At 39.4% G+C, this 16,531-nt stretch overlaps 1 protein-coding gene across 2 annotated transcripts in view; it reads left to right on the top strand.

Annotated features, from left to right (window-relative positions):
* The window catches only part of TPK1 (thiamin pyrophosphokinase 1), a 346,085-nt gene that overhangs the window by 210,318 nt on the left and 119,236 nt on the right, over positions 1 to 16,531 (top strand). For both annotated transcript variants that reach the window (XM_047694694.1, XM_047694695.1), the window contains exon 7: positions 6,471 to 6,617. In XM_047694694.1, the coding sequence (XP_047550650.1) occupies positions 6,471 to 6,617 (147 nt within the window). The remainder of the gene's footprint in view (positions 1 to 6,470; positions 6,618 to 16,531) is intronic.

Genomic DNA, 16,531 nt, shown 5'->3' with positions numbered 1-16,531 from the left:
TTTTGTTTCTCCCACTACTTTTTCTAGAACGGGCTTTGGAAGTTAGAGGTAGGTGTCTCTACAGCTTGTTTGCCGTTTTTAGATTTGTGCTGTCCAAAACTATCCATTTGTCACTTGAGTTCTTAAAATGTAGCTGATTCAAATTGAGAAGTGCTATTAGTGTAAAGAACATTGATGATTTTGGAGACCAAGTGTGAAAAAAGTGTTAAATATCTCTTTATTTTTACCAGCTTTATTGAAATAAACTGATGTATAACTTTGTATAAATTTAAGGCATTCAACATGATGATATGATACGCAAATATATTGCAAAATGATTACCATAGAGCTAGCAAACACCTCCATCACCTCACATAGTTACCTTTTGTTTTGTTTGGATATTTTGGGATGATGAGAGCATTTAAGATTTACTGTCTTGGGGCGCCTGGGTGGCTCAGTGGGTTAAGCCGCTGCCTTTGGCTCAGGTCATGATCTCAGGGTCCTGGGATCGAGTCCCGCATCGGGCTCTCTGCTCAGCAGGGAGCCTGCTTCCCTCCTCTCTCTCTGCCTGCCTCTCTGCCTACTTGTGATCTCTGTCTGTCAAATAAATAAATAAAATCTTTAAAAAAAAAAAGATTTACTGTCTTAACAGCTTTCAAGTGTTTAATACAGTATTAGTAACTTTGGCCACCATGCTGCACAGTAGATCCCAGGACTTACTCATCCGATAACTGGGGGTTTGTACCCTATGACCAGCATTTTTCTTTTCCCCACCACCAGCCTTTGGCAACCATCATTCTACTCTGTGTTTCTGAAAGTTTGGCTTTTTTTAGATTACACATATGAAAGAGATTACATGGTATTTGTCTTTCTTTGTCTGACTTACTTCATTTAGCATAATGTTTTCATGGTTCATCTGTGTAGTTCTTACTGTAGGTTTTCCTTTTATCTTGTGTCTGAATAATTCTCCATTTCGTGTGTGTGTGTGTGTGTGAGATCTTCATTCATCTATTGAGAGATACTTAGTTGTTTCTTGATCGTGGCTGTTGTGAATAATGTTGCACTGAACATGGAACTGCAGATACCCCCTTCAAGATCCTGATTTCATTCCTTTTGGATATAGAACCAAAACTAGTTTACATTTCTCTGATGATTAGTGATGTTTGGCATCTTTTCATATACCTGTTGGCCGTTTGTGCATCTTGTTTACAAAGTGCCTAGTAAGCTCCTCTGCCCTTTTTTAAATCAGGTTGATGGGTTTTTGCTTTTGAATTATATGAGTTCCTTATACATTTTGGATATTAATTTCTCAGATAGATGATTTGCAAATGTTTTCTTCTATAAGAAAAACTGCCTTTTCCTCTTGTTGATTGTTTATTTTGCTGTGTAGAAGCTTCTTAGTTTGATGCAGTCCAGTCCCACTTTTTAATATTTGCTTTTGTTCCCTCTGCTTTTAGTGTCATCTCTAAAAAAGGGTTGATAAGACCAATGTCAAGGGTCTTTTTCCCTATGTTTTCTTCTAGGGGTTTTATAGTTCCTTTGTTTTTTTTAAAGATTTTTTTTTTTTTTTTTTTTTTTTTTGACACACAGAGATTACAAGTAGGCAGAGAGGCAGGCAGAGAGAGAGAAAGGGAAGCAGGCTCCCCACTGAGCAGAGAGCCCGAAGTGGGGCTGGATCCCAGGACCCTGGGATCATGACCTGAGCCAAAGGCAGAGGCTTCAACCCACTGAGCCACCCAGGCGCCCCTATTCAAAAAAATACTTAACTGGACCTGTGTTATGTGCCACTTCAGGTGTGATATAATGGTGGCTTCTACCCCCCGGTGATTTTGGTGGCTTGAGCCATGGTTGTCATGAGGTTGTGGGTATTGAGAAGTGGAGAAATTCTGGAGCATAATGATTTTGGAAATACATGGATCATGTCTTCCTCTGCACAGAATGGCTCCCCACTTAATGCCAATAAAAGTCAGAGACTTTACAGTGGCTTAACAAGTCTCTACGAAGCTAATACTTACATTTTACTCTATCTTCTACTAATTTCTCATTTAATTTTAGCAGATTGCTTCCTGATACTCTTTGAAAATGCCTGGGGTTGTGTCACTGCTTCAGGGCCTTAACATAATCTGCTGTCTGAAGAATCCTGCCCCAGGTATCCATAAATGTGGCCACTGTCCTCATCTCTTCTGGGTCTTTGTGCAGCCTAGTCTGCTCCAGCTCCTGAAAGTGGAAGCACATTCCCTCTCCTCTCCTGCTCTGTTATTCTCCCGATTTTAGCACTTACCAGCATTTCCCCTCCCAACTAATAGGCTTATTTGTATGTCTATCAGTTGTGTCTTATCCTCCATTTGAAAGTCAGTGCCATGAAGGCAGAGGTTTTTGTCTTCTTTACTGATATACCATTGTTTAGAATAGCACCTAACACAAGGTAAATGATCAATAAATATTACCAGAAGTAACATATGAAATAAGTTACTCTTTTCAAAAGCCACAGAGTATTTGAACCTTTGCTAAGTAGGGAAGTGTTCTTTTGTAGGAATGAGATGGTGTTAACTCAGCCTAACAGATAGCTTCTTGCCTCTCTGGTTATTTATTCAAATTTTCCTGAGTTTTTATATACTTAAGGGAAGCTCAGGAAATATTGTTGTCTGCTCTGTTGCGAACTCTGGGGCCAGCCTCTGGGATACATGGGCCTCTTCTTGAAGGAGAGATACTAAAGTATATCAAAAGTTTTAACTAAGTGTGCCTGGGTGTATTGTAAAGAATAATTATGTTACTTAAATTGGGAATTTTGTCTGATGCAGACACAGACATCTGAAATTTAAGGCCTTGGTATACTGAGAGGTCCTAGAAAGGAAGGCATGGTGTGCCAGGCTGAGGACTGCATGGGGGGAACACCCAGCAAGCAGGATCAAACGGGGGGGGGCTGGAAGCTAGAGCGAGGCCCCATGGGAAGTGCTTTACTGAGGGTCAGGGTGGGTAGACAACCAAAGGCTTGCGAGGACTTCATTGGTCGGTTTGAATGTCACTAGGTCATAGTCGGGAGGGCAAGAAGGGGAAACTTGTGGCAGGGACCAGACTTATCACCTGTGAACCTATTTTCCTGGGCCAGGTGCTCACAGTCTGTCTGAAGATGTTGAAGCCTTGGGAAATACAAAGTTTTAAAAATACAAAATACACGGGTGATGTTAGAAATGAATGCACAAGGCTTTGGATCCACACAGAATAGTCACCCTGGCAGTCTACAAATGGTCTGTTTCGGATTGAACGCTGTCCCAGTGGCATTGTAGTCCTCAACACATACATCTAGCCTTGTAAAGCCTACGTAAATGTGCAGGGGTGGTGTCTGCCTCTCGTCTCTCTCTGTGAATATCCAGATGTCCTACTTAGAGCTAGTGCCAGAGAGCTGCAGAAACCTCCCAGGCTGACCCTCCCCCCGCCCTGCCTGCAGCCCCCATTGATCCTCTAATGTTTTTAATCAGTCTTGCTAAATACTTCCTGTAGGGAGAAGAAGTCGTGATGAGAAGTAATCTTGGCTTCTCTATTCTGAAAAATTCAATCACTGATCTACAGATACTGCTTATTCATCATGATACCCCAGTGCAGAAGAGGGGGATTAAATTTCATTCTTAAAGGTTATGGGATCCCTCAAGGCTTAGAGTATAGTAATGAAAAATTGAGACCCTAAAAAAGGGATTCCAGAATCTGCATAGTGAATGAACTCTCACTAGACCTTGCTTCTGATGTGAATTTAGGATTATGTGCATAAGAATATGCCATTTGCTTTTTACTAGAGCCTTAGCAATTTTGCTATATTTCATATATAACTTCTTTGAGTTTTTTTTTCTTCAGTTTAAAGCAAATTCTCTTCAGTTTTTCTGAGGTGGTATATAATTTCTGGACCTATTCCCCACTGGTCTGGAGTGGCCTTACTAATAAGTCCTCTTAGTTAAGATTAGAAGCTATTTCCCCCAAACAGAAGCAGTCTCCTCAGCAGGCCTAAGCCTAATTGCTTACAAGTTACCCTCTTGCTCTGAAGATTAACAGATGTCCCTGTCTCTGTCTATGTATTCAGAGTAATACGTGCATCCTAGGTTGCGTGCTCTTCTTGGACGCTGAGTCTAATGTTTTGAGTTCTTGAAAGATCTCCAAAACCAGTATTGTGTATGGGTCTTAATAAACTCTAGCTTTGACATGAAGTATCTTATCCAAAGTAAAAATTCCCATTCTCCCTACATTCTGATAGAGTCAGAAAACTCATTTCAGATGTCTTGGTACTTCTGTATAATTTGCCTTTTGTCTTTTTATGCAAACCCATTCTGATTTACATATTCCCACAGTATAGCAATTAAGCTATTTCTTCCTTAAGTGATGTGTCATTTCTTGCAGTGTCTTCACTTACTCTTTCATGAAACACTTGTCTCTCTTCGATGTGTTAGGCACGATTAACAGTGGGACCAGAGAAACACAGGGGGACCATGAAGCCTTTGGCTTCATGGACTTCATACCACTTACTCTTCTACGAACTGTACAGGTCATATGGGTGCTTGGTTAACGTTATTCTTTTAAAACCTTGGCATCTTTATGGACAAAATCTTAAGCTTTTTTTCATGAACTATTTTAAAAACCTAACAACCACATACTCCCTACTTTTAAGCAATTTCTTTTTTATTCCAGATGGAATGATTATTATTACAGTCCATTTTTATTATTTTTAAGGTTTCCTTGTGCTACTTTAAATGCTTCAGTCCTTCCTCTTCCATAATGACTATATCCACTTTTTTTTTTTTTTTAAAGATTTTTTATTTATTTATTTGACAGAGAGAGAGATCACAAGCAGGCAGGGAGGCAGACAGAGAGAGGAGGAAGCAGGCTCTCTGCAGAGCAGAGAGCCCGATGCGGGGCTCGATCCCAGGACGCTGGGATCATGACCTGAGCCGAAGGCAGAGGCTTTAACCCACTGAGCCACCCAGGCGCCCCATGACTATATCCACTTTGACTCTGTTGATACATTATGAGATTAGGATGAGTATAGAAGAAGGTGAGTAGGGTCATGGGAGGAGGCAGTGCCTTGTGTTCTCTTCTCAAGCCTACTGTGGGCTGCTTTATTCAGGAGAAGGTTCCTCCGCTCTCTTTTACTTCCCCACAACCCATCTTTACCCTTTGTCTTATATAGAAGGAAAGCAGCAAAGTAATATTATATATTAAAATCCTGGAAATACATTTTCAGCAACAGGGGAACATTTAAATAAATTATACTTTAGTTCTAGGAAGTGCTATATTGAAAGTGTTAAGTGGTGGAAAAATAACATCAGACTATAGGTAATAATAACAAAAATGTTAAAAACATGTAACTATAATAATACCAAAATAATATGGTGGTAGAATAAGAGCTAATGTTTTTATTATTTTTTAAATTTTTATTTAAATTCAATTTAGTTAACATATACCTTACTGTTAGTTTCAGGGGCAGAATTTAATGACTTATCAGTTGCATATAACACCTAGTACTCACCACATCCTCTGCCCTCCTTAATGCACATCTCCCAGTTATCCCATCCCCGCACCCATCTCCCCTCTAGCAATCCTCATCTGTTTTAAAAAAGGGAAAATAACATAAAGCTGTATTGACATAAAAATAATCTGGAACCTTCAGTTTGTTCTCTATTGTTAAGAGTCTCTTATGGTTTGCTCCCCTCTCTGTTTTCATCTTAATTTATTTTTCCTTCACTTGCCCTATGTTCATCTGTTTTGTTTCTTAAATTCCACATATGAGTGAAATCATATGGTATCTTTCTCTGACTTACTTTACTTAGCCTAATACCCTCTAGTTCTGTCTACATCATTGCAAATGGCAAGAGAGTAATAGCTAATAATTTTTAAAGAACCACTATGTCATGAACATGTTCTAAATGCTTTATACTGAACTCCTTTGAGTACCTCATTTAAATCCCACAACAAACTTATCAGTTGGCAAATATTATCCAATTTTTGCACATGAACATAAAAATGAAGCCCTGAAAGTTTAGGTAATATTGCTAGGCTCAATAAAAAGATGGTATAGGTTCTCAAGACACTTGAATTCTAGTGGGGTGATGAACCTTTGTATTTATAAGAAGAGCCCATGGGTATGCTATGGGGTGGATGGGAGAGGCACCAGCTGCGAAGTCAGGGAAGATTCCAAATGGAAGGAACACATAAACAGACTTGTAAAGGAAGAGTTGACTAGTTTTCCAGGTCGACAGGCGGATGGGAAAAACAAAATTTATACTTGAAAGAGAATGGTCTCGAATTGTGACTGCTTCTCACCAATTATGCAACTTTAAACAAGTAACTTCAATCCTTCATCTGAACAAAAGAAATTATATCTACCATTTCTCTGTGGCTTATCACAGAAAATATAGTATTGGAAGCTCTTTTTCATTGTTAGATGCTATTTAATTATTGAAAATACTTTAAATGTGTGACTTTCAGTTTTGCTTTGCCTTGCTTAGGTAGATGTAATCGTTACCTTGGGAGGTCTTGGTGGGCGTTTTGACCAGATTATGGCATCTGTGAGCACCCTGTTCCAAGCTACTTGCATCACTCCTGTGCCAATTATAATAATCCAAGAGGAATCTCTCATCTACCTGCTTCAACCAGTAAGTGAAGAGTAAATATAATGTCAGCACTTTGCTTCCACAGAACTTTTAACATTCAAGTAGACTTGCAGAAAACACGAGCCTACTATGTGTCTTTGAAGTTGACACATGAGTGAAGTTGATCATGTTGGCCTACTTGTGTTTACCCTGTTCTACTGCCTCAGAGCATGGAACAGCAAACATGTACAGGAGAAGCCTCAAAGTTTTCATTTTATTATGCCCAGAAAAAAAAAAAATCTTGTAACTTTTAATTAAATTGACTAAGAATTAAATTTAACACTTTTGCATTTTGAGCAGCTGAATGTGAATGCCACTTGAGAAAAATCTCAACAGAGGAAACACAAAGCTTGGCAAATATTTCAAATGGAATTCTCATATATTTTCAGTGTTGTCGTTATAATTGGAAACTGGATTTGATTTTGTTAAGCACTAAAAAGAAAAGCTTTAGCTTTTACTCTTCATAGGTTGCCTGCTTATTAATTTCACTGCCTCAGAATAAATTTCTAATGATCATGTCATTCACTTCCTATGATGAATATCGAGGAGATTTTCTATCAACATAGTGCTTAGAACAGAATTCTTATTAAGGAAGTTTATAAGGTTGATCAGTGAGTTCATCTAGAAAAATAATCATCTGGTAACATTTTTAGAAGATAGTGGACAGTTGTTCTTCTTTTTTGCCTCTCATTGTAATGTACTGCTTCCAGCATTGCTTCTACCCCATCTGCTATCTACCATCTGTAGCATGTCATTACCTAAAAATTGTTGTTTGGTTAATATAGTGGATATAATGCATGCTCCCTGTTGTTCAGCCAGCTTTGCATTTTTTTTCCTTGTTCTTTGCATTGCCTAGCTTTATGGAACACTTCCTATGAGATGTGAAAAGAGAGCTGAAGAATTCAGTTTTCAAACTCCATACTGTCCATTTATTTAGTCAACAAACAGTTTCGGAGTGCCTGCTGTTCATTGCACTGCTAGGCAGTTGAGGGCTAAGAAAACTAGTGACATGATTTTTGGTCTCTAACACATGTCTGGTGAAGAAGTCATGTGTAAAAACATAAACATAAAGCACCGTTAAAAAATTGGTACATAAACGAGATGAAAGATTATATGATTTGGTCATACGTGTAGTAAGGAAAGCCCACTCAGGCATTCACATTTTATTCAGTCAGTTAATTCAACAGATATTTATCCTGCTATATGCCAGGCATTTACTTACCCAGGGATGTGGCAGCCAATTAAAGAGACAAAATGCCTGATTTTCATTCTCTTGAGGCTACATTGGAACAGGATCTTCTAGAATGAGTGGATGTTTGCTGTGGGAGATGGTGAGGAAGCCATGCAAGGCAGAAGGAGCCACGAAAGAAAGAGAGAGGCACAGGGCATGTCGTAGGATCTGCAGTATGGAAAATACTAGAAGATGCAACTAGAAACTACTTAGCTCATGAAGAGCCTTGAGTTCTGCACAGTAGAGTGTGGACGTTTTTGCTGTAGGGAATGGAAAGTCATTAAAATATTTCACTTAGTCGTATGACATGAGCAGATATGCTTCTTAGATTTCTCATTATGTGTTTGTTAAATACCTATTAATCTTCTAACAATTTCTGAAGCGTGAAACTTTCTACCATGATAAATCATTGAGCTTTTTATATCAAATTGATGGTATGATTGCTAAAGTAGTCACCTGTAACTTGGCTGTAGGTAGATATTCTAGTGAACAGATAACCAGTTAGTTGAAGCTGCAGTACAATAATTCTTAAAAAGTAAAAAATGGAAGATTAACTGATGGAAAAAGCCACATCTGAAAAATGACTTTTGCCCTTAAGAATTGGTCAGTACATTTGGTGTTCTGTACCATCGTGGTAATGTGGACCATAGTGGACTTCCTAAGATGCATTCAGCTTGGGATTCCGGGGATTTCCTCCAACGACAGGTTGCTGTCTGTTGTCTGTTGAAAACCCAGCCATTAGTTTTTCAAAGACTGTTTTGGCACTATTCTTCTGCCTTCCTTAGCAACTCCAATTAATTGTAGTTAAAATCCTGCAGTTGTACCATGTGTATCTGCAAACTTCTCTTTCATGTCGTCTGTGCTTTAACCTCCCTGGGCTGCATTCTGAAGGTCATCACGTGTGCTCCATGCCGCTCTTCTGCTTCAGCTGGGTCTGTTTGCTGCTAAAAGCATCCGCAGAGCTTTAAATTCCTGCCACGATTCTTCTTTCTTATATGCTCGTCCTGTACTCACTTTTTTAAGACCTTTTAAAAAAAAATTATTTATTTATTTGACAGAGATCACGAGTAGGCAGAGAGGCAGGCAGAGAGAGAGAGGAGGAGGCAGACTCCCCGCTGAGCAGAGAGCCCAATGTGGGGCTCCATCCCAGGACCCTGAGACCATGACCTGAGCTGAAGGCAGAGGCTTAACCCACTGAGCCACCCAGGCACCCCTCAAGACCTTTCTTTAAAACATAATTGTCATACTTTATGGTCTAGAATAATTCTAAAACCTGTGGTCTTTATAAATCCACTGTCTTTTGTATTCACTTTCACTTTTATATTTTGTAACCTCGATTCCTTCTGTGTGTGATGATTTTTGGCCACGACCTTATATTCCTGGGAGCTTCACTTGTGGGAATTATTTGAAGTGTGAGTTAAAAGTGAGTCCAAGGAGAATTTAGAGCAGACTCCCAGCCCTGTTATTTGTAGGCATTAACAACTTAGGATATCTGTGGAGACTTTCTGACAGCTGCAGAGTGCCAGGGCTCGGTCGGCAGTTTTCCTGGCGGTCCGGCGGGAGTGTTCTTTGTACTCCTCTCCCACTGGAAGTCTCTGCTTTACATGGTGCAGTCTCCTTTTGCACTCCTGCCCTGGACGGGCCTTTGGCATTGTCTCCTGATGACCTTCCCTACTTTGATGACTGGAAACCAAGGCTCAAGTTCGTCTGCTTTGGTAAACACCAACTATTTCAAAGATGAAAGTTAGATTTGGTTTTCTTTTTCAGTCCAACCTTAGTTTTTGGCTTCTGAGTACCCTTAAAAAACAAACAAACAAACAAAAAACAGATGTTTGATGCCTTTTAAAAGATTTCTTTAATTTTTTTCTGGCACTTTTTATTAAGCTGGTCAGGGTACTAATTTGTCATACTGCTTCGGTAAGTACGGTGTTACCCCACCTACGTTACAGGAGTAATTAACCCGCAATCTCAGAGGCTTACCCGAGATTATCTGTGGAATATCTGAGTGGGTATCAGAGTGGAATATCTGGTCTGGTCTGGGCGGCATCCTCCATTTTGTATCTAAGTCAACTGAAAGAAATTGTGGCATCTGTGAAAAAGATAGCTAGAAAGTGGCACTGCATGTTTTTAAAGGCCACGGCCAGCTCTGTCCTCTGTCACCTTTGGTGGAGGACACAGTGACACTCCCCAAGCCACTGCAAGGCAGTCTAGGAAAATAAGGCCATGGCCCAGGGAGAGGAACTACTGTGTGAACACAGAACATTGTCTCTCTCAAACTGCCAGAAGCTGAAGTTTGGGAAGAAAGTCTGGATCATGACCCTACATAATTTCTAGGAGAATACTTTTTTCCTCATTTATAAAATATATTAAACTTTAATTAATTGTTAAAACAGAATCCTCAGTTCTCCCAACAAAGTTTTGTATCATAGTCTACATTCTCCAAAACAATGCCTCCTGGAGTCTTTGTGTGATACTGTGCTTTTGTCTCATTGAAATAACTAGTGGGGGGGGGGGCGCCTGGGTGACTCAGTGGGTTAAAGCCTCTGCCTTCTGCTCAGGTCATGATCCCAGGGTCCTGGGATGAGCCCCACATCGGGCTCTCTGCTCGTCAGGGAGCCTGCTTCCCCCTCTCTCTCTGCCGGCCTCTCTGCCTACTTGTGATCTTTGTCTGTCAAATAAATACATAAAATCTTAAAAAAAAGAAAAAGAAAAAGAAAAGAAAAGAAATAACTGGAAAATTACCTGTCCTAAGAAAATAATTATTATATAGTGTGGGACAAAAACTTCCTGCACAGTCATACCCTCTGTCATGTAGAGGAGTGACAGTATTTAGCATAGACCTCACCTGTGGGACTAACGGTGCCGGCTTTGCTCCTCTTTGGCACTAGTTCTAGAGAAATCTTCCCAGATTGTGGTCTTCCTCTCTCTCTCCCTCTCTCCCCACCACCCCCCAAAAAGTAAGTAAAATCTTAAGGGAAAAAAAAAAAATCTCCCGAGAGACACATACAGGGTCGCAGCTTTTCAACTGCTTTTAGTAAGAGAACACTAAAACAATTATTGGTATAAATTCAGAAGTCAAAATGAGTATGTTTGAGGATTTAGGATATGAACCAATCTTATGTAGTGTGCCATATTTTTAAGCAGTTTTAATTATATACTTATGAACTGTGATTAACACCAAAAAGTAATTGAAAGCTATACTAAAAATAGTGCATAGAACCATTTTGCATTCTAGAAGTGGGACTCAGATCATTGAACTGAACTGACTTTGCCATGTGCGTTTTCATAGAACTATGTGTGATGTTATCCATGTGCTAGAGCATACATCTGTGTTAGGCAGTGTGTATGTTTTGGGGAGATATTCAAAAAGGGTGTCTACAGTTACTGTTCATAATTAATAGGACTGATCACAATCACAATCACAATGGACAGAAGAAGCCTCGTAACTTTAAATTGAAACCGTTTTCAAATATTGTGGAACTAGGGCCCAAGAAAATCAATCTGGTGTGCTTCAGTGCCGAATAAAGAATGGTTTGAAACTTTTAAAATGTATTTTTTAATTGAAAGTCAATAAATAGCTGTTCTCAGAAAGGAAGATAATTTTGGAACTTTTACAAGAAGCATCTAATTTTAACTTCATAACAATTCTGTGAGGAAAGCAGGATGGATATGTCAGTCACACAGCAAAGCGTTTTGACTCTATACTTTGCACTACACTACTTTCTTCTTTCTTGGGGTTAGTGGCCTAACATGCAAATATCAAACTCTTTTGTTTTTTTTAATTAACATATAAAGTATTATTTGTCCCATGGGTACAGGTATGTGAGTCATCAGGCTTACACAATTCACAGCACTCACCATAGCACGTACCCTCCCCAATGTCCATGACCCCACCACCCTATCCGTCCTACCAACCCCCAGCAACCCTCAGTTTGTTTCATGAGATTAAGAGTCTCTTATGGTTTGTCTCCCTCCCTGGTCCCATCTTTTTTCATTTTTTCCCTCCCTACCTGCTATGGTCTCCTACCCTGTCTCTCAAATTCCTCATATCAGAGAGATCATATGATAATTGTCTTTCTCTGATTGACTTATTTTGCTCAGCATAATACCGTCTAGTTCCATCCACGTCATTGCAAATGGCAAGATTTTGGGTTCTTTTTGATAGCCACATAGTATTCCATCTTGTGTGTGTGTGTATAATACCACATCATCTTTATCCATTCATCTGTTGATGGGCATCTAGGCTCTTTCCGTAGTTTGGCTATTGTGGACATTGCTGCTATAAACATTCGGGTGCACATGCCCCTTCGGATCACCACATTTGTAAATACCCAGTAGTGTGATTGCTGGTTGTAGGGTAGCTCTATTTTCAATTTTTTGAGGATCTTGCCTTCTGTTTTCCAGAGTGGCTGCACCAGCTTGCATTCCCACCAACAGTGTAGGAGGATTCCCTTTTCTCCACATCCTCACCGACATCTGTTGTTTCCTGACTTACTAATTTTAGCCACTCTGACTGGTGTGAGGTATTATCTCACTGTGGTTTTTATTTGTATTTCCCTGATGCCAAGTGATGGAGAACTTTTTAAGTGTCTGTTGGCCATCTGGATGTCATCTTTGCAGAAATGTCTGTTCATGTCTTTTGCTTATTTCTTGATTGGATTATTTGTTCTTTGGGTGTTGAATTTAGTAAGTTCTTTATAGATTTTGGATAGCAAATATCAAACTCCTAAAACAAGTTATAGTTCATAGGCTTGTATTTATCCATGAACAGTGTTTTACTGAGTGGGCAGTTTGTGTGTGTTTAGAGTTGTGTGTGTGTATGCATGTAATTATGCTCCACAATATTTTTAAAATAAGATGAGTTTGGTGTACACTGTAAAGGTATATCCCACCTCATTGTTCACCTAAATTAAAAGTGACTCTGAATTCCCTTCAAGTATAAAAAAATCTACATACCTCAAGAATTTTTATCATTTAAGAAAATTGAATGAGATTACCTTTGAGCTTTGCTAAAATACTTCAAAAGTGGTGAAAATCAGTGTAAATGTTAATTATTTTGAGTATTATTTTTGAGAACAGTGTTTTCTGGAATTGGTTCTGTAATTATAGATTTTCTGAAATTAAAGATAATAGCAGGAGGATGAGACATGTTATGGGACCTGTTGGTAGGACTGATAAAAATGTCTTGGTGCTGTGCTTTGCTAAGGGATGTCACCTGTGTCTATTAAGTGGCAATGATAGCCTTAGACCATGGGACTAAAATGTGCTTTTTTTGATCTTTTTTAAAGAACCACCTAAACCCTCAAATTATCCTAGCATTTCTGTAATAATCTACATGTGAGTCTCTCTTGAGACTGTTATGTAAATAAGTCAGTGTCCTTCATTCATGAGAGTTCTGTCGATCGCCTGATCTGGTCACTGCTGGCTGACCTGTGCGTCCAGAAGCCACTCCCTTAGAGTTACAGAGGTTGTTCCAAACCTTAGTCTTTCATCTGTGTTCTCTCTTCAGTCCCCTATCTGTGACTTATTTTGGTTATCACAAATTGAATTTTAAAACAAGGGGACGATAGTGTAGTTCCAGGTCTATATATATATGGAAAAATGTTTGGAATTTTTTAGCCCATTTATTTTGAATATATAATGTCCTTTACATTATGTTTTGGCATATTTCACTTACTGTGGGTCAAACTGCCATTATGAGTGAAAGTAGTTAGCATTTACTTTAAAAATGGCAGATTGAACATTCCTTCAAATAGAAAATTAAAAATAGAATGCATAATAGCTCCTCCCTTAAAAGTAAGCATTTCTCTTTTACTTTCCAAAATGTCTTCTTAATAAGACTTTATAACCTTTTATGAGCAGGAGGTTTTATGAAACCAGTGAGAGACATTTTCGACATGAAACACTACTGGTATCAATTACTAGTTAGGCTATATTCCTTATGAAGACATTTAGGTGCTCCCAGCCCATGTTTATCATGCTAGCCATGCAGAGTGTGGATGGTTCCAGATTTCTCATACGTACTTTCTCATTTTCTGGTCCTGTGCTTCTCAGGAGTGCAGAAACATTAGCTTCTGTACACTGAGCATAAATTATCTTTTATCTGCAAGTTTTATGGCAGTTCGTAATACAAGTTAATAGGATTTATGACCAAGAAATGAGATGTCCAAGAGTTAATAAGGCATGCCTTTTACATTATCCTAAACCTTGTTCAGTGATTCCTAGTCAGGATTCCGGTATCTGATGCAGGGGAATGGTGTTACAGAGCAGACTTCCATCACTTTTTATCTCACCTGAGCAAACTTCTAAATATGTTGTAAATATTTCTTCCTCGTGATCTTAGTCATGTTTACTGCTACTTGTTTTTTCACTCACAAGGACAATTTCTTGCTGTTTAAATTTCTCACATTTTATAAATCAGACATTGGCCGTGCTGGTAATGAATACGATGGAAACATGTTCAGAGTCTGACAGAAGCTGGATGTCTCTGATGTAAATTTGTCACGCATGGTGGTTTCTGTTGTGAACTGAGGGTGTGGGTCTGACTACCCACAGGTACACACATCCAGGACCACCTCCTCAGCGACGGCACCAGGGAAGTGATTCTCAGAATATCAGCTATATCGTAGGGGCACCTGGGTGGCTCAGTCTGGTGTCCAGCTCTTGATATTAGCTCAAGGGTTGATCTCAGGGTTGTGAGTTCAAGCCCCACCATGGGTTCCAGGTTGGGTGTGGAGCCTGCTTAAAAAAAGAAAACAAAACTATATAGTAGCATGGGACCATTAAGTATTAGTGTAAATTGTATAAAACCTTAAAGATCATTTTATGGATAAAGAATTGCAGGGACTTGAAGGTCAAGTGATTTGCCCAAGTCATACACAGTGTTTCTTTGAAAGAAAATGGGTGCTAACCATGAGGTAGATCTCAGGCAACAGTGGTCTGAAAAGGACCACCAGGCATCTCCTCTCCAAGGATGGGCTGTCGCATTGAGTGACTTTCCTCTTCCATAACCACAAGTGCTAATACCCATTCCTTCCTCTGCCATTCACCCACCTAAACTTGCTTTTCTGGGAGAGTCCTGCCACTCAGTGTCTGACCTCAGCCGTCTACCTTCACACTGTGTCGTCTGCATTACTCACTCCCTTTCTTTGGCTTATCCGCTCTGATTTTCCAGGGCAGCAGCTTCTGCATGTGGAATGCATACAGACACACATCTTCCCGAAGCATCCTCCTCGTTTCACTTCAAACCTTGCCCAGCTTTCTAGGGAAAATGTTTCTGCGCCCGTTCTCTCCTTCTCTTCTTCTGTGTGCTTTTCCCCTTCCTCCTCTAGAGGGCGTTTTAAAATTATAAACCAAAACCTATCTTGTTTAGAACATTGTGTTAGTCTTATTATGTTATTATGAAAACATGACATTTTAATGAGCAATAAGACAACAAAATCCTAGAGCTATACAATTCTCATTTTTCTAAGTGCTCTAATGTCCTCTTTAGAATGCCATAGAAATATTTCCTTTATGGTTTTATCCATGTTTAATTAAACTAATTTTATGTAACTAAGAAGTTAAGGCACACATTCACAAAGTTTATTTTATAGGTATTGCGTTCTCTTTTGTTGATTTAAAGCATAGAATATTTCATCAACAAACATTCTTCAAACACCTATTATGTAGTAGATACTGTGGTAGGCACTGAGAATGTGGAAATAAAGCAAACAGCTTCTGTTCTACTGCTCATAGTTCAGTGGAAAAGCCAGAAGAATAAGCCACAAAATTCAGAAATTTGTTTTAAGAGTACAGTGAGTGCAGGGCGCCGGGGTGGCTCAGTTGGTTAAGCTTCTGTCTTTTGATCTCAGCTCAGGTCTTGATCTTAGGGTCAAAAGTTCAAGCCCTGTGTTAGGCTCCATGCAGGGCTTGGAGCTTCCTTAAACACACACACACACACACACACACACACACACACACACACACACACTCCAAAATGGAACACTGAGTGCTGTGAGGATGGCATGGGAGAAGCATCTAATCCAGATTGGGGACAGGATTGATGGTGATCATGGAGATAGTTTCTCGGGGGGATAACATCTTTTGGGGAGTTAGGCAAAGAGAGATGAATAAAGACATTTAATGTGCAAGGAGTATGGTGTGCAAGGAAATCTGGGAGAACTCGGCACAATTGCTAGATCCTTGGGAGCCATAGGAGATGCAGCTAGAGGTGAGAAAGCTAGAGGGACTTGTTTGCATTCTCAGGTAGATGGTCTTTATGTTGATGTCACAGTTCTAGAGTACCATTTAGAGAGTTTAGTGTGATAGCAATATGGAGGAAAAAATGGTTAGGGAAGAGATGGAGGCCATTCAACTCTTAGAAATCCGAAAAAGAAATGATGAATAAGTCAGCTTCACTTTGCTGTTGGAGTTCCTTGGGATGTGTGCTCAGAAGTCTTCTTTGGAGGAACATAGAGGGGAGTCAATATAATGACTAGGATTCTGGATTAGGCAGTTGATTGCTATCTTTCTTTAAAATAGAGAATATGAGAAGAACACGTGAAGATAGGAAGTTGGTCAGCAGACTCTGGGACACACAGAAACTGATCTGTCTTTGAAACTATGTAGAAGTGCTTAAATATAGGTATATAGATATCTATAGAACAATCTCTCCTTTTAGGCAATTCTTCTGTGTGTGTATATA

This window comes from Lutra lutra, chromosome 11 (genome assembly GCF_902655055.1).
Source record: "Lutra lutra chromosome 11, mLutLut1.2, whole genome shotgun sequence".
Lineage (NCBI taxonomy): Eukaryota > Metazoa > Chordata > Mammalia > Carnivora > Mustelidae > Lutra > Lutra lutra.
This window is presented reverse-complemented; position numbering and strand designations above follow the sequence as displayed.